The sequence below is a fragment of the Phacochoerus africanus genome, chromosome 1 (assembly GCF_016906955.1).
Source record: "Phacochoerus africanus isolate WHEZ1 chromosome 1, ROS_Pafr_v1, whole genome shotgun sequence".
Classification (NCBI taxonomy): domain Eukaryota; kingdom Metazoa; phylum Chordata; class Mammalia; order Artiodactyla; family Suidae; genus Phacochoerus; species Phacochoerus africanus.
The window spans coordinates 220,217,065-220,235,487 of record NC_062544.1 but is presented as its reverse complement, the minus strand read 5'-3'; the positions used below and the strand labels follow the sequence as shown (position 1 = coordinate 220,235,487).

General features: G+C 40.0%; 2 protein-coding genes across 2 annotated transcripts in view; both read right to left on the bottom strand.

The window, feature by feature from the left end:
* The window catches only part of HGD (homogentisate 1,2-dioxygenase), a 49,812-nt gene extending 43,407 nt beyond the window's left edge, over positions 1–6,405 (bottom strand). Inside the window, exons 1-2 of the mRNA XM_047755644.1 lie at positions 6,220–6,405; positions 533–604 (exon numbers count right to left, since the gene is read on the bottom strand). Of these exons, the coding sequence (XP_047611600.1) occupies positions 533–604; positions 6,220–6,234 (87 nt within the window). The 5' untranslated portion in view covers positions 6,235–6,405. The remainder of the gene's footprint in view (positions 1–532; positions 605–6,219) is intronic.
* An 8,753-nt stretch (positions 6,406–15,158) lies between these two features.
* The window catches only part of RABL3 (RAB, member of RAS oncogene family like 3), a 41,528-nt gene continuing 38,263 nt past the window's right edge, over positions 15,159–18,423 (bottom strand). The window contains exons 7-8 of the mRNA XM_047791333.1: positions 17,049–17,087; positions 15,159–16,465 (exon numbers count right to left, since the gene is read on the bottom strand). Coding sequence (XP_047647289.1) covers positions 16,400–16,465; positions 17,049–17,087 — 105 coding nt within the window. The 3' untranslated portion in view covers positions 15,159–16,399. The remainder of the gene's footprint in view (positions 16,466–17,048; positions 17,088–18,423) is intronic.

Here is an 18,423-nt window from a genome sequence, read left to right as displayed (position 1 = left end):
CAATACTGAGCATTTTTTCATGTGCCTGTTGACCATCTGTACATCTTCTGTGGAGAAATGTCTATTTAGGCCTTCTGCTTATAACATGAGCATTTTTTCAAGCCATGAAATATTTTTCAAAAAAATTTGTCATGATTTTGCTATTACAACCAACACTAGTGTGAACATCTTTGTGCACACATTCTTTTTAATAAGGACTGATTATTTTCTCATCATTTCATATCTTATGCTATTCAAGGGAACTACAAGGAAATCCCCTTAATGCTGGACCTAGGGGATCCTCTTGAAAGCCTTACAATTAGTCTTATTTATATTGGGCTAGGTACTTCATCATAGGTAACCAACATCCAACTTTAAAATAACCTTGTATTGTCACTGTTCTGTATCTCAAATGTCAACAATTTATGAAAATCCTAGACAGTTCACAGGCTACTTTATAAGATTCATGGTGGGTAGAGGCACTTGGCCTGAGGGCTGGTCATTGATTCCTCTAATTCAGAGTTTTCTAAGCTAATATTCCATTCAGTCATACCTGTCCTTCTGGCAGGGCACCTGGGCAGCGAGGGTCCTCTGAGGCACACTCATTCCCAAATCCAGAAATGTACTGCATGTGACAAAGACACAAAGGCCACCATTAATGGGATTAAATTTTACTACTTTGACAGTCTTTGAGGTTATGAATTTCTGTATGAACATGTGCGTGTGTTTCACGTTCATAGTGTCTTTGCTGTGTTTTGGCATGTGAACCATTTAGGAAAGATAATTTCTCTGTGCAAGTTTTATTTTATTCTATATTTTGGCTGGGCTGCAGCATGTGAAAGTTCTGGGATAGGAATCAAAGCCAAGCCAGAGCAGTGACCCAAGCCGCTGCAGTGACAGTGCCTGATTCTTAACCCACTTCCCCACAAGGAACTTCCAAAGTGTGAATTTTAAGGCCACCAATAAATTGGTGAAGAGTGCTGGATATTGCATAGCTGCTCCACCGTTAACTGTGCTTAGTTGACTTATGGGCTTGTTCTTAATTATCCCATTCTACAAGCAAGTTCAATTCTGGTTCCATCAGGGAGTTCTTGAGAGGGGAGATTGGTCAAGCATCATCTCAGCTCCAGGTTGGAGGGCTCTTACTTGCCTAGATTGCAACCTCCCTTCTCCCGCTCCATACTCTGAAACAAACATCTGTAAAGAGGAGTGGTGAGCCAATCCGACAGCAAAACACCTGAGAAAGAGCCCTCCGAAAAGTCTACATCATCTGGCTCATCCTCGGAGCACTCGTGCATATAGATTTGCATTTATGTGGATACGGGAAAATAAATTTTTTAAATATGGGTAGCTTTTAGAAGTGCCAGACAAGAATCTGTCCTGAGTGGCATAATAGAGTGCATTCTGACCACCATCTGTTTACTTTACATCCAGAGGAGAAAGCGGGGGAGCTGTTTCTCAACAAAGTAATAGGTGCATAGCCTCTGAAACTTATTCTGACAACACTTAATACACCTGCAAGTCTTTGTTCACTGCCTGGCTTCTCTGCTAGTTCATAAGCTCCATGAGGGCTGAACTATGACATCTTACTCTACCTGCTTTGTGCCTGGTTTATAGAAGGCACTCAATAGATACCTATTGTTGGCTTTAGTTTTTTCCTTAGACTATGTATCCTACTCTAAGTGGGGTTAGAACCCTCTTTTCTCTAACTTAAACATCCAACAAATGTCATTCTCAGAAGACATTTGGGAACATAGTTGTTCCCAATAAATGTACTTAATTTTAGCCCAAGATAATGGAAGTGCAGCCTCAGTTAGTGAGTGAAATGCCACCATCTGAGCACATCTTTAAGAGATGTAAGAAGGATGTAAGTGGGTGGGAAATAAGCCTTCCAGAGTTCTCAGCAGGATGGAGAAGGATGAGGTTGATGTAACACACCTGGATGTGTGAGCAATGATCAGGGCAACAGCTGGCCATATTTGGAAGAAATATCAAATGTAAAATGTTATGACCTAGAAAGCAATGGAAGTGATATTATTCTTTTTGCCTCCAGACATAATTTTTTTTATATTTGAAAATCTATCAGCCCTAAAAACAGCGAGTTATATTACACACAGATTGGTTAACAGCAGCGGGCATGCGGTTTGGAATGATTTCTTTGGGGAAATGGCAGGGACCATCCAGCATTCTGACTCTCCACTCAATACAATTTTCTTCTCTCTAAATGAACCTCATGCTCACTATCAGGAGGATTGAATTTGAGCTGCTGAGAAATGGTAATGACCCCAAATTATCCTCAGTTCTGTGGAATGGAATTTTAGACCAACCTCCACTGAGCCCCTGAGTATCACAGCGCCTTCACTTTGTTCAGCTGCCGCATTGTTTCTCTCTGCAAAGGGAGGCAGGCAGGTCTGAGTGCTGAGCAGGAGAGGGGAGCTTTCTGGCAGAAGTGGGTGGATTTACTCATTAACCTTCATTCTTTGCAACTGCTGTCCTCAGAACAGAGTTCAGGGTTATTTGCATGTTGGGAACAAAGGAAAAGAGATTTACTATATGTAGTTTTAAAGCATTTGCTTCAGACTGCTTTAAAAAATAGAAAAGAAAGTAGAAAGAACAGCTGGTGGTTTGGAATGGAGCCACCCAGCTCGGAGAGAGGTGTGAGTTCTGAGCTGGTTTCTCAATGTTAGATGCGGTGCATTGTTAGAAGAGGAGGGTGGAAACTGCTGAGTCACTCTTAGGCCAGTTGGTTTTCTTAATCCCTGAGAGAAAAATCACAGATGAATTTGTTAGAGCTTTGAAATATCATGTGCCTCACTGCTGAAGGAATCAGAAGCAAGGAAGCAGTATTCTTGCAGCTGCTTTCCCAAGGCTTTCAGATCAAGGACAAAATCTGAACTCTGTTTATATTAGCTGCAAAAATCCAACTTTTCAACTCCAGCTGGTTCAGTGACTATTCAAAAACACCTTCTACCAAAAAAATTAAAAAAAATAAAAAAATAAAAAAACTAACATTAAGCAAGTGTGTTCGTATGTTTTCTTCAGCCCAGATTTCTGAATAATTTCATCCAACATAAAAATATGGTTTCCTTCCAAGAGAATTATATACATCCTTTCTGAATGAAAGAACAAATGACAGAGCTCCATGTAACTTTAGTACCACCAGTTCTTTGGCAGCTCCCTAGTGTACAGCTTTCTAATTCTCACCTGGTCCCCAGGATATGATTTATTTGTCAGAGTATTTTATGAGGTGTTTTTCCCTACTCTGATTCTGGGTAATACCCTGATGGGACAAGCAGATGGTGTAGCTCACTTCCTTTTAGTGGGCGTGAGGGAAAGAGGAGTCAGGTTAGAGATGGAAGGACAGCTACTTTTTTTTTCTCCCCTGTGAAAAGAGTCCAGTATTTCCCAGAGAACCATCTTGGGAACATAGACTATAGATTGTCAGGGGAACTTGCTGTTCATTCCAAGTAGGCAGTAGGATGAATAGTGATCCCCCAAGGTATCTTTGTCTTAATCCCTGGAATTTGTATTACCTTATACAGCAAAAGGGTCTTCGCAGATGGGATTGAGTTAAAGATTTTCAGATGAGGACATGTCCTGGATTATCTGGGTACACCCTAAATGTAATCATAAGTATCCTTAAAAGAAGGAGTTAGAGGAAGATTTGACTACAGAAGAGGAAAAGGTGATGTGATGATGGAAGCAGAGATCAGAGTGATGTATTTCGAAGTCGGGGGAAGGGGCCACAAGTCAAGACATGTGGCAACTTGTAGAAGCTGGAAAGGCAGGGAAATGGATTTTCCCTTTGGGTCTTCAAAAGGAGCCAGCCAACTTTAAGTTCAGTGAAGCTGATTTCAGACTTCTGACCTCCAGCATTGTAAGAGAATAAATTTGGTCATTTTAAGTGACAAACAGTGTCGTAATTTGTCACAACAGAACCATGAAACTAATACAATAAGTATGTAGACCAATGGGGTCCCACCTCTAGCCAATCATTGGAATCACACCCAAAGCTTGTTAACTACAGAGCCAGACCTAGTGAATCAAAATGTTTGGTGATGGGGTCCAAAGTCTGCATGTTAAGCAGCTCTTCTTTTAGCAATGAGGAAATCAAGACTTGCAGAAGTGAAGCAATTTAAGAACATAGTGGTTCATTTACATTTTAATTTTATTGTTTTATCTTCTGATTTTTCTTCCCCTAGTTGCTTGCTTTTGTGTAAATGTGATTTCGTTTGAGGCTTTGTGTTGACACACCTGTTAAAATGAAGAAATAAAAGCAAAGAAATATTGTTTTAACTTATAATGTGTATTGATCAGAATGATGCAATCTGGCTTTCTGTGTTTGGATTCGTGATCTCCAGAGTTAACCTTTCCTTGTGGAGATTAGACAGCAGGCTGGGAAGAATGCCTTTGAAATTCAGAACAAAGACCAGCATGCAATTTACATTGGTGAGCTGGTGCTGTGCATAATAAGTTGCTTAAAATTTTCTGTGGATATAATTTATTTATAAATGGTAAGGATGTTTTCAACCCCTGCTGAACTTCCTCATAGGAGCTTCATCAGGAAATGAAGGTTTTATGCACTCCCCCTCTTCTGAGGCTTCAATGTCCACCATTGATATGATGACCTTCCATGCCTATTTCCCCTTCCCCTGAGATCCAGATCCATACAGCTGACCACATTCTGGGTATCTCATCCTGGCGTCCTTATAGCAATTCAAGTTTAGCCGAAATGCTCTTGGATTCCAGAACATGCGGGGCTTTCTACATGTGCTGTGCTGGCTATTTCCTCCAGCCCCCACCCCCCCCGCCCCCCGCGCGCCCCATCCCTTTTCCCTTAGTCAATTTCTACTCCTCTGTCTCTCTTTTTTGGTCATGCCCACAGCATGTGGAAATTCCTGGACCAGGGACTGAACCTGCGTCACAGCGATGCTCTGAGACACAGCGCTGACAATGTTGGATCCTTAATCACTAGGTCATCAAGGAAATCCTCTTCTCTCTTAAGACTCCACTTAGGAACAGCCTCCTTCAAGTTTTTCTTGACCCTCATCTAGTCCAGACTCAGTTCCTTTCCTATGTCAGTCTGTGGCATCAGGCACTAACACATATTTGCTTAATGAAAGAATGAGAATTTTCCTCAGTCTTTCTAATTCTTAATCAGGCATAAGGAGGCAAACTCTTTTACTTTGGTGTTCAGTGGTTTTAGGACCCCTGTCAATTAGGGAGATGTTTGATTTTCAAACTCAGTGTCAGCTGAAGGGCATTTAGGAAGTGCTCACATCCTAGAAAGAAGTCTGGCCTGCTTGATATTTGGCTTGAATCAAGGTTCTGGGCAGTTCTACTCAATTCCACAAGCATGTGTTCGGCACTAGCAGCCTGGGGTGGACACTAAGCATTGTATTAGACATTGGGGACACACTGTTTCCCTGACCTTAAGGCACTCCGTCTCGCAGATGCTACTAATGCTCCCTTTGGAGCCTGGGCATGGATTCGGACAAACTCAATTTCTAGTCCAGACTCCATCACTTATCAGCAGTGACCTTGGGCAAGTCACTTAACCTCTCTGAATTTTCCTTAATGGCTAAATAGAAACAAGAGTGGCTACATCCTAGATTAATTTTGAAGATACTAGTTAATTCATTAAGAGAATATAACCCACTCATATTTTCTAATTGCACATTAAATAATAAAAAGGGAATTATTTCCCAGAGGAAATGATAGGGCTTCTACAGGCCAAGGGCTGATTGTGAGCCTCAAAATGACTGAATAACTTAAACATATCTAATTGGTCAGCTGGAGACTGTCCAAAAACTGTAGCTACAGAAAAGTGTCAGAGAGTAGGGGCTGGCAAAGAAATACAGTGAGAAATGTGTCTGTCCATGGTGGAGGAGAGCCCTTATGATGCCTACAGATCCCCAAGACAATATATGAAATGAGCAAGACAAGAGATGTACAAGTAGAGCATCCTCTTTTTTTTTTTACCACCTCACCCCCAGCCAAGCCTCCAGACACTTCAGAACACGGTTGCTTGGACCAGAACTTTCTCTAAGTTCTCCCATCTAAGTACTAACCAAGTCTGACCCTGCTTATCTTCCGAGATCAGATGAGATCAGGAGCGTTCAGGGTGCTAAGGTCGTAGACAGCACTTCTCTGTTCTAATTCTGTTGCTCTGGAATTCTCAGAAGCTTCTGTGAATTGTAGCTGAAGATGCCACAGCAAACTGGCTGGATAGTTTCTTACCTTCAATTCAGCCATTTTCCTTCTGCTGCAGGTATGATGATTTCTGGAAACCAGGCCCAGAGAGGGTATGAAGCCAAAATGCTTCTGTTTCTCCTCAAATCACCCTCTAGATGTTGTTATTCCACTGCTTCTCTGCACTCACTGGTCAGCAGGTCCTTCAAACTAGACTCGAGCATTTCCTAAATGTTACACTAGGGGGAAAGTCCAGCATGCTTACTATCTGGTTACACAACTGCCTTTGTTTTTTTTTTTTGCAACCCAGGGTGTTTCTCAAAAGTTAGCAGAGGCCTGTCTCCTCTTTGCTCAAGGTAAAGGTTGACTGATTATCTGTTCCAGTTAAGAGAAGAAGGCTTATTACTAAAGGTAGAGAACTTAGGAGTTCCTGTCTTGGCTCAATGGTTAACGAACCCAAATAGTATCCATGAGGATTTGGGTTCTATCCTTGGCCTTGCTCAGTGGCTTAAGGATCCACATTGCCATGAGCTGTGGTGTAGGCTGCAGATGCGGCTTGGATCCCACATTGCAGTGGCTGTGGCGTAGGCTGGCAACTATAGCTCTGATTGGACCCTAGCCTGGGAATTTCCATATGCCTTGGGTGTGGCCCTAAAAAGACATAAGACAAAATGAAAGTAGAGACTTTAAAGCTCTTTATGAAGGGAACCACGGTGGTTAGTGCCTGCTGTGCATGGCACAGGTTTCTTCACTCAGTTCTGATTCAGGCTGGGAAGGAACAGGTCAGACTGTTCACTCTCTGGAGAGCAGTGAGAAAATGATTTGTACTCTGACACAGGTATTTACACGTGGTTGCCTGAATCCGGGACTGGGTTTAGACTGTTCTCCACATATGCCTCCCAAGGATGAGCTGAGTGAACCAAGAGTTCAGAGCCCGACACACTTCACTTAAAGCAAACTGAGTTAAACTGAGATGTTTAACCATTGCTTTGCTTAATTTCTTAAATATATTTAGTGTTCTTGTAAATTCTTTAAGGATCTTATTTCCTAATGCCTATATCCCTCTGCAAAAAGACCAAGGGACAACCTTCCAGCCAAATTTTCCATGACTCCCTTGTCCTTCATCTTGGCTACTGTCCTTAGCCATGGTCAGGTATCAACTTTGTGGCTAATGGCATTCAGGAAGGAAGAAACAATATATCGAGTGCCTGTTTGTGCCAGATTTTCCCACAGACATTACCTCATTTAATTTCTCAAAAACAATCTTGTAAACTAGGTCTTATTATCACAGACTCAAGTGCAGCAGACTAGGCAAGAAATGCAGAGAGGTTAGATGATTTTAGGATAAGACCTAGAGTAGGCTAGATAATTTTTTAGGATAAGACCTTTATAGGAAGCTCCAATTTTTAACATTAGCAACTTAACAAGTAAGTCAATGAATGAATAAAGCCTATGTGATAGATTGCAAACAAATGCCCACAAATTCCTTTCATCCTCATATGCACATCCCTTTGCAAGGTGACTGTGCTGCTCCTCCCAAGATGAGAGTCTTTTACTTATCTCCTTGAATCTTACTTTGACTAATCAAACACAACATGAGCAGAGATTTGAAAAATGCTTGTGCCTTAGGATTTGTTCATTTCTTGCTTCTTGAGACTACCACACAAAGTCAGGCTAGCCTCCTTAAGAATGAGATACTATGTGGAAAGAGAGGTCCAGGCACACAACAGCCTAGCACTAGCTGCCAGATGTGTGAATGAGGCAATGTGGCTGCCAGATGCCTGCAGATGTGTACATGATCCCTGGTATATGTACATGAGAATCTCCAGCTAAACCCAACCCAGACTGCTAACCGACAGAATTGTGAGAGAATAGAATGGCATATTTTATGACATTAAATTTTGGGGTGTTTTGTTAAGAAGTAATAGAATTATGTCAAAACACATGCATGTAGGTGTGGAATGACTATGGCCTGTGAGTTTGAACCTTCCACTTCAGATAAATGCATCTAAGCGACCTCCAGAAGTCCCTAGGCGCCAATATACTACACAGGCAAGAATGGCTTGCCTGTGTCTGAAGTGATAGTACAGAAAGGACCAGACCAAAGGGGCCATTTTGATAGAAACGAGTGACAGGTTGGTGGCAAACATCTCAGCATATGTCAGCATAGACAGCTGACATTGTGGTATTATATAAGCTTCCTTGGAGTTTATATGCAAACCTGGGATAAAGGAGGGTATAAATCCCAGTTTTACTGAGGCCATTTTTAATTATTCCTGCAGTATACAGAGTTAAAATCAAAAGTGAATTCAAGAAAAGTATTTCTTGCATATCTGAGTTTATGAGTACATTGGGTCTTGACTCTGTATTGATCTTGGAAGTTAGGCTTTGGCGATTAGAGAAAAAAAAATGGATAGGAACCAATAATAGATGAAGGAAAAGCTTTACTGCTTTGTTTTTCTGTAAACTTCATATGCTCTTTCCAATGAATCAGCTTTGAAGGCAGATTTAAGAGGTGTTTTATTTCTTTCTTAAGGTGTGAGAGATTTCTGAAAGAGTAAGAAAGTGGAAACAGATCCTTGACTGGATGAAAATTATTTTGAGAGGCCTGGAAATTTTTAAAATTGAATAAAACTATCACCAAACTTCATGGATTTTTCCCCAGTGGGTTAACTTTATTTTCCACATTTTTTCCTTTTTTGTAACAATGACTCAATAAAACAAATATTTGCTTTGTGACCACTATGTGCCAGGCACTGTGTCACAGACACATAGGGGGAATGAGAATAATAAGGCACAGGAGCACAGGAGCACATAGTTCTGATTCTACGCCTGAAGGCTCTCCATTTTTTTTTGGCTTTTGTCTTTTTTAGGGCCACACCTGTAGCACATGGAAGTTCCCAGGCTAGGGGTCTAATTGGAGCTGTAGCTGCCAGCCTACGACAGAGCCACAGCAACACCAGATCCAAGCCGCATCTGCAATCTATACCACAGCTCACGGCAGCGCCAGATCCTTACCCACTGAGTGAGGCCAGGGATCGAACCTGCAACCTCATGGTTCCTAGTTGGATTCGTTTCTGCTGCACCACGATGGGAACTCCAACTTTCTACTTTAACCTAATCACACTTATTGTACAATTATTGTAGACCTGCTATGTGCCAGATCCTATGAAGTATAAGGGATATAGGAGGGCAGCATGGTGGAGAAGACTGGCCAATAAGTGGGCCATTGCAACAGAGTGCCATGTTTGCTGTGACAGGGAAGAGCCCAGTGTGGTATGGGAGGGATCAGGGACCCCAAGCTCTGACTAGCAGGGCAGGAAAGGCTTCTCAAGGAGATGATGGCTAAGCCAAGGCACGCAGAGTAAGAGTTGAAAAGGACAACTCTTTTGGGAGTATGTGTGCAAAGACAGAGAAATGGAAGTACAGAGCATTCAAAGACCTGGGTTTAGGATAGTGACAGGAAATAGAGTGGAGGGGTCTAGTGGGAGAAGTCATGCAGAAAGAGGAGCGTTTTGGCAGATATTTAAAGCAGGGGAAGGAGGGGACCTTCTAGCATCCAAAAAGACACCCAGTGGAAGGAGCAGTTGTGTGCAGAGGTGAGGTAAACATATACTGGGCCAGAGCACAGTCACAATATCAAAATGGTGAGCAATAAGAACAAAAAGCCAGGCAGAAGGAGAGGGGTTCAGTGAACGGACATGGGAACAGTTGAAGAATTTGAAAAGGACCAGAAATTGGAGACACCAGATATTTGCCACCAAAACCAAATGTAGTGATGATAAAATCTCCAGCTTCCTTCTCCGACTGCACATCCAGGATGCGATCAAACAAGTGCTTACCCTCAAGACAGGACACTGGAGGATTCTTCTCTAGGACAGTGTCCGATGAATACTATACATTTTGATAAATATCTACTAAATATAAAAGGCAAAGTCTCTCTGGAAATGATCCTTTTAATGAAGTGGATGGCTCCTTCACACATTAATTCATGTATTCACTAATTAATTATTCTTTCTAGAATGATATAGGATTCAACATCATTTAATCTTATTTTTTTTGCTTTTACGGGCATAAATGTTGAGAAGATTACATTCACATAAATAACCAGTTATGAATGGAGTTTTTTTATCACTCAATTTCCTCCTGAATTAAATACCAAGAATCCCATACTGACCCATCATTAAACATTATTTTTAATGAGCTATCAGTTACAACTCAAATAGGTTTTTTTTCTAGTTTCGTTGCGAGCAAATAATTGGAAACATGATTGGAAAAGGCTTTGTTATCCAGCTACAATTGCCTTTAATTGTTATCCTTTCATTTGGGGGTGTTTGTCTAACTCATTTAATCAGAAAGGGTTGGGAAAATAAAGATGTTAATTGTATACTTTTGCCTATATAATTATTTTTGATAAAAATATTTCGATATTTAATAGACCAGGTAAGAAGACTTGCCATGTAAGAATGTGCCATAGCTTTGGATGTTTCTTACCAAAGCTCTTGGCTTTGTTCTTAGGAGCTCTTCCCTAAGAGCTCTGCAATTACTTTTTCTTCCTTTCTTTCTTCCATTTTTCCTTTCCTTTCCTTTCTTTCCCTTTCTTCCTTCCTTCCTTCCTTTCCTTCCTTCCTTCCTTCCTTCCTTCCTTCCTTCCTTCCTTCCTTCCTTCCTTCCTTCCTTCCTTTCTTTCTTTTCTTTTCTTTCTTTCTTTCTTTCTTTCTTTCTTTCTTTCTTTCTTTCTTTCTTTCTTTCTTTTTCTTTCTTTCTTTCTTTCTTTCTTTCTTTCTTTCTTTCTTCTTTCTTTCTTCAATTTTTTTGCTTTTACGGGCATAAATGTTGAGAAGATTACATTCACAGAAATAACCAGTTATGAATGGAGTTTTTTTTATCATCAATTTCCCTCCTGAATTAAATACCAAGAATCCCATACTGACCCATCATTAAACATTATTTTTTAATGAGCTATCAGTTACAACTCAAATAGGTTTTTTTTCTAGTTTTCGTTGCGAGCAAATAATTGGAAACATGATTGGAAAAGGCTTTTGTTATCCAGCTACTGGAATCATTGCCTTTAATTGTTATCCTTTCACTTGGGGGTGTTTGTCTAACTCATTTAATCAGAAAGGGTTGGGAAAATCAAGATGTTAATTGTATACTTTGCCTATATAATTATTTTTTGATAAAAATATTTTCGATATTTAATAGACCAGGTAAGAAGACTTGCAATGTAAGAATGTGCACATAGCTTTGGATGTTTCTGTACCAAAGCTCTTGGCTTTGTTCTTAGGAGCTCTTCCCTTAAGAGCTCTGCAATGACTTGTTTTCTTCTTTTGCTTAGAAGTTCCATTTTTCCTTTCCTTTCCTTTCCTTTCCCTTCTTCCTTCCTTCCTTCCTTCCTCCTTCCTTCCTTCTTCTTTCTTCTTCTTTCTTCTTCTTTCTTCTTTTCTTTCTTCTTTCTTCTCTTTCTTCTTTTCTTTCTTTCTTTCTTCTTTCTTTCTTTCTTTCTTTCTTTTCTTTCTTTCTTTCTTTCTTTCTTTCTTTTCTTTTCTTTTCTCTTCTTTCTTCTTCTTTCTTCTTCTTCTTTCTTTCTTTCTTTCTTTCTTTCTTTCTTTCTTTCTTTCTTCTTTCTTCTTTCTTTCTTTCTTTCTTTCTTTCTTCTTCCCCCCTGGCATGTGGAAGTTCCCAGGCTAGGGGTCAAATTGGAGCTGTACCCTAAACCACAGCCACAGCAATGTGGGATTTGAGCCATGTCTGTGACGTACACCACAGCTCATGGCAATGCCAGATCCTTAACTCACTGATCAAGGCCAGGGATCAAACCCTCAACCTCATGGTTACTAGTCGGATTCATTTCTGCTGTGCCACAATGGGAACCCCAACTTTTTTTTTTTAATTATGAGGAGTCAACAGACAAAATCCTTATATAAAACCAATACTTAGAATTGTCCTTTGGTGGGCATCCTGAAGATATTTCCAGCCTGGAGCAATATGCCATATTTCTATTGCATTACTAGTGAGATGCTCCTTTTCTGTTGGAAGAGGGCGATTGTAAAGGTACAGGTGGGAAATGAGAACTAGCATTGAGCTGCATCACAAGGAGCGCAATCTTAACAAAGACATATTCATGTGGGAATTAATGATCTGGAAAGTGATTCTCTTTAAAACTCCCTGTGCCCACATACCTCTTAGAAGAGATACTTGTACACATCCTAGATGGATAACCAATAATCCACACCAAGAAAGTGGAAAACATTACATCTAGGAAGCTGGGGATTGCTAGAAGGTAAAGTGAAGGACAAGTGATGGGTCTAGAGCGCAATCACTCCAGGATTGCAGTTAGAGGATGGAGGACTTCAGGACGGATGCTTCCAAGAATATTTCCTGTTTTGCCAATAGAGGATGTGACAATCACATAATGATTGCTGTGGCATATGTAGCTTGAGAGGGAGGAGTGGCTTAATTTATTAAGGGGTGATCATGTAGAGGGGGGCCAAAGGTGAACTTTGATGAACTCTGCTATAATGGTGCCGTAAAGCAGAGTCTACAATCCATATATTTCCTACTTTTTGAACAGGAGTCTATCTTTCTCAAAGGGTGGATCCTGAACTACCTGCAACAAAAAAATCATCTGCTTCGCCTGCTAAAAGTACAAAATCCTGGCCCTATCCCAGATACAAATTGGGCAAGGGGGGCGGACGAAATCCTGGAATCTGCATTTTAAACAAGCACTTCAGAGGACTATTCCTGTGCTTTTGAGTCTGAAAGCCATTGCTCTAAGTCTTTAAATGGAGGTGATGATTAATTGTAAATCAAAGTTGGATCCCTTTCCTATCCTATGGAGCAACCCAGGCAGGTTCCAACTCTACTTCTGCATCAGGGAAACATACTGTGGAATATGTGAGGCTCAGGGTTCCCCCAGGGCTAGATTTTCTGGGACCCTTCTACCACAGTGATTTAACTCAGTTTTGGGACTACAGAGAAATGAATTTTTTATTTCCTTCTCTTCTTTCCCAAAAAGAGTATCCTCCTTTGAATTTTAAAAGGTGTTAAATTAATGCAGACATCCTCTTAGGACTTCAAGCTTCTTAAAATAGATGCTACCTGTGCTTTAAAAATTTTAATTAAACCAACAATTAGATACCCATGCAAGGCCCTGCCTAGGTTGGGTATCAAAGCACACACTATTGGAACGAAGACTCGAAACTCTGATTATGGCAGCAGTTAGGAGCTCTTCATCTCAGTTGGATGGGCCAGCACATCAGTTCTATGTAGCCATTTTCAGAATAGATAGCAGTGTTAAGGCACCTGGATTACATCACAGATGCCCTCAAGTATGGAGACTTCTGAGAACCCGAGTAAAGCTGATACAGAACAACCCTTTGGAAGCAGCTCTCTCCTTAGAGCCCTTAGCATACCATTGGGGACAAGTGACCCTGGCTTGGATGTCAGTGTTGGAAAGTAAGACACATGAATACGGGGAGATCTCGACAAGGCTCTTACTTCTGCAGAAGGGCGCAAGTGCTCAAAAAGCGCACACAAAGAAGGAAGACCACTATTTATCCCTAACGCAGGTGGTACCTATGTCCCCTTCCCATTGGTCAGTTCAGGGCACACATTCTTCTCGGTTGGCTAATTTGAAACAAACTATTATTGGGAGAAGAGGGAAAAAATTGCGGGGGTGGTGGAGGAGGGTTGTCTCAGACAAAGCAGGAACAAAATGGAGTAACCAAGGCTTCCTTTGATAGAAAAGACATATGTTAATTCTCACAGCACCAACCCAAATCCTTAGTGGATTCCAACTAAGAGATCTGAGAGACAGATGACTGGTCATATATCTTCACATCTGGTTGCCTCTACAATGAGTAGGGACATTGGTTAGACATTTGAATCACAGTAGGAACAAAAAATAAGCCAACTTTCTCTATTGCTAACAATTTGTTTCATCAAGAAAGTAAGAAAATTAGGAGTACTTGTCATGGCTCAGCGGTAACAAGCCCCGACTAGTATCCATGAGGTTGCAGATTCAATCCCTGGTCTTGCTCAGTGGGTTAAGGATCCAGCATTGCCATGACCTGTGGTGTAGGTCACAGATATGGCTCAGATCCCACATTGCTGTGACTGTGGCATAGGTTGCAGCCAATTTGACTCCTTGCCTGGGAACTTCCATATGCCACAGGTGAGGCCCTTAAAAGACCAAAAAAAAAAAAAAAAAAGATTTATTTAACACTGTTTAGAAAGTATCTGGTATTTACACTTATTATCTAAAAGCAATGTTTATGAGCAGGTCTCAGGAAGTCTTAGCAAAGATTATGCTTCAAAAGATTATTTTTGAAGTACTCTGGCTAATAACATTCATTTGGGCAAACAACCTTATTTTACTGCTACTAATACTTGAGACAAACTTACCTTAGATTATTAAAACTTATTTTTTTCTTAGAAAACGATAATTCAGGAGTCAAGCCTGACAGCAAGAGGAAATGGAATTGGGTATTGTCAATTTTTCAAAGTTGACCCTAAAGCCAGCAGTAATAGGTTACTTTTATATTTTAAAAATGGACAAAATTTAAAAAAATACATCTTTTTTTTCTAATTAAAAGCAAGAGGGAAGGAAAGGGTTATTGATTTATTTTTTTTTAAAGAGGAATACAAACAGCTTCAGCTGGTTTAGATCTTTGTGTATGAATTTGGTTTCTACTTCCTAACTGCACAGCCTTTGTCACAACATACTTGTGCCAAATTCCACATACAGATCCTGATTTGCATAGCTCTCCTTTATGTCAAAAAAGAAATCCGGGCTAACTCTTGTGGGCGAGGATGTGAAGAAAGACCAGAGAGTATTCTAGCTGATGAAATCCTTTTCCGAATTCCCAAGGCTGCCCTTTTAAAAGCACAGTCTAATATCGTTATTTTAATGCCCTCTTTAAGCATACCTTCATTTCCAAAGTATGAAATAGAGAGAATTTAGTGTTTTTTTCCCTAGTTTTAAAATGAGAAGCCCAAACTGTACTTATTATATTTTAATATGGAGCAAATCAGGAGTGCAGAGACGTGCCAGAACCAGAGAGAGAATATGTGTGAAAAGGTGTTGTTGAATAAGGCAGCAAATTACAGTTTTTGTAAAACAGGTTTATACATTAACAAAGAACCGGGGCAAAGGGAATTATACAAGCAAAGAAGATGGGTAAAAAAAGTGATGAACAATTATGCATGTACACACACACCACCCCCCAAAAAACTTTGGATTATGAAATCCAAGAATACTAGTCCATAATTCATGTAAATGTATTGCCGTGGAACTTATTTTTACTTTTCTCCATAAATACATTGTTGACACAACAAATAATACTCTCAGTTTATGGACTATAGTCAAAAGGCATTTTAGGAGTTGACTTTTCCTTCAAAAAAAAAAAAATTGAAGAGGCTGTAAATCTCACTTGCTGTTCTTATGCAGGTCTGCGATTTCATCCTACCTATTTCCAAAAAGAAAACAGTAAGGGGATGCAGACAGCTGTAACCTAAAGAGTGAAGGATTTAGTGAGCTGTCAGTTTCTTGCAGAAGTCTTCTTTTCTGGTACTGCTGTTCTCTATGTATTATTAATCTATTTATATTTAACTCCAGCTATTAGCCCGCCTCTTCCAGCCACTGAGCCATTTGCAAAGGAGAGGAGAGAAAGACACGGGTTGCTATTATTAGGCATCCTTGTGTGTAATGAAGGTGGAGACAATTAAATAACACCATTTTGCTTCTTTGAAAATGACAGAGATTGTTTGGGGTGGACAACTCAGGGCTGGTTAACATAACCTTTCCCCTCAAGAAGGTAAAACAATAGAGATACATTTTTGTAGTACTTAATCAAGTCTTCAGCAAGGAGTGTGGGAAAATTACAGACCCATAAAACCCCTCCAGTTCTAAGCAAGAGTACATTTTCTCTGCAGCATTCTGTCACTGCTCATTTACTGCATCATTTTGACAACATCTCATATTTCCACAAGGCTTTTATATAATCTATAAAAAGGGACAAAAAGGTGAGGAACAGAGAGAATGGGGACAAAGTTTGGACCTCCCACGCTGTCACTTTCTTTCAGTTTTCCATTAAAGGGCGAGGCTGAAGGGTAGCATTTTAAGATGATTTTGCTAAAAGGCTGGGACAGGAATAATCGAAACAGCAAGGAGAATGCTGTGAAAAACTGTCACCGATTGCTTCCTCTTCCAAAGGATGAGTGTAATTCAGTCATAATGTAAGCTCTTTAATGTTCCTCCCCCAAACCTTTTTCGATCAGGAAAGCCTGGAATCTGTAGGCAAGAAAGATAATCACATTCGGACTCAAGCAGACCAAGTTCAAATGCTAACAGCCTTTAATTTTTTCCCCTTATTTTCTGTTTCTGTAGGTTGGGCTCTTATTCTTTAAAGAACTATCTTTCTGAGGTTTTACTCAGAAAATCACAGCAGATTAAGCAACAAAAATAAACTCTACCAAAATGAAAAACACTTGCCAAGCAATAGGTGATAGTGTCATCTAAATCAGAGAGGATAATCCCCTAATTTTCACCTATTGGACTTTTATATGAATTATGCGCATTTTTATAGACTCTGGCTATATACCTTTGGAGTCTCAAGCAAATTATATTCTTCTGTTATTTTATAACATAGCCTTATCTCTGGAGTTTTGTTTCTTAGACCCTTGTTTTCTCTTGCTCTGATTTCTTTCTTTTATATTTAACAGGACAGAAGAAAGTCAGTTGTTTGTGCTTGAAAAGGATTTCCCTCCCACTTTAAAAAAGCCACTTCGAAAATAAACTTGGAAATTAACTTCAAATCAATCAAACCTCTCTCCAAATTTAAGAATGACTTTATAAAGAAAAGATAGATACAGACCTGATTACCATCTCTTAAGAAGTATCTCTTCTCTATGACCTATGAGAAACAAATAAGATTTTAAAGGCTTAGCACATATACCTTGAAAAAGTAGTTAACTCCAACGGCCACTCATGGCACTAAAAGGTGTTCGCTTGGAGTTCCTTGCTGTGGCAACAGTGGCTTTAGGATCTGGCCTTGCCGCAGCTATGGCATAGCCTGTAGTTGTGGCTTGGATTCAATCCCTGGCTCATGAACTTCCATATGCTATGAGTGTGGGGAAAAAAAAGGTGTGCACGCATCAAGAGTAGACATGTAGTACAGTGAACTAAATCTGATGCTAATGAGATCTGGATTGTGGGAGTATTTCTAGAAAAGCTTGCCTCATTCCAAAAAGCATTAATGATAGGTTAAATAATAAATGAACAAACAAAAATGACTAAATAATCAGTAAATTTGGCTCAAAGTTTCCTAGCAGTCAGTCCCGAAAGGTACCAAACAGAATAAAGGCAAAGCATTTTTACTACCACAACAGCATAGCTATTCTTTAAAGAGGAGTCTGTATAATGCAGTGATCTGCCACATCCTTCTAATAAACACAGTGATAAATTCTGTAGGTCCTTAATGGAGACAGATGACATAGCATCAAAAGCAGTCAATTAACTTCTTTTTATGGACTTAACCTGCACACTTAATTCTGAAGTTTCACAACTGTCTATATTTGGTTAGTAGCAGAAATGAGGTAAGGCAGGGATGTATCTGTACAAATCCATAACTACAACAGAAAAGAAGCCTTCAAAATATATGTTCTAATATAATGAATTTAAGAGCACCACATTTTCATGTGATGAAAAACATTTTTAAAAATAATGAATTCTGTTCTAACACCCGAGGAACTGCAATGGTGGCAGAGGCAGTATTAATTTCTTTACACAGAGCTGTAAGAAAAGTTCATCAGATTAGAATACAGATTAGCTGGAGATTAACTCTAGGACATTAGGATCAAGAATTGTGAAGCTAGGATTTCCTCTGAATAAAGCAGAGCATCTTCTTCCAGGCCTGCACCAGCTTGCTCTCATTGGCCTGACAGCTGTATCACCTGGATTCTTACTATCTTGGAGACTTTGGCTGGGCCACTTTTAGCCACAAGAGATCCAGGGTAAAGTTATAGTCACTAGTCCCAGAGGTAGAAAAGCTGGTTCATGAATAGTATACATCTAAAATATTTGACCCGCAAAAACCATGACAGGACCGATTCTCTTTCCTCTCTCCAGGGTAGTACACGAAAATCCTATTATTCTTGAGTGGGGAGGAACTATTATTAGTGAAGAGAGTGTGGGAGAGAATTAGTTTATCTCTTAGAAAAGAAATCTTTAAATTCTTGAAGACATGATGT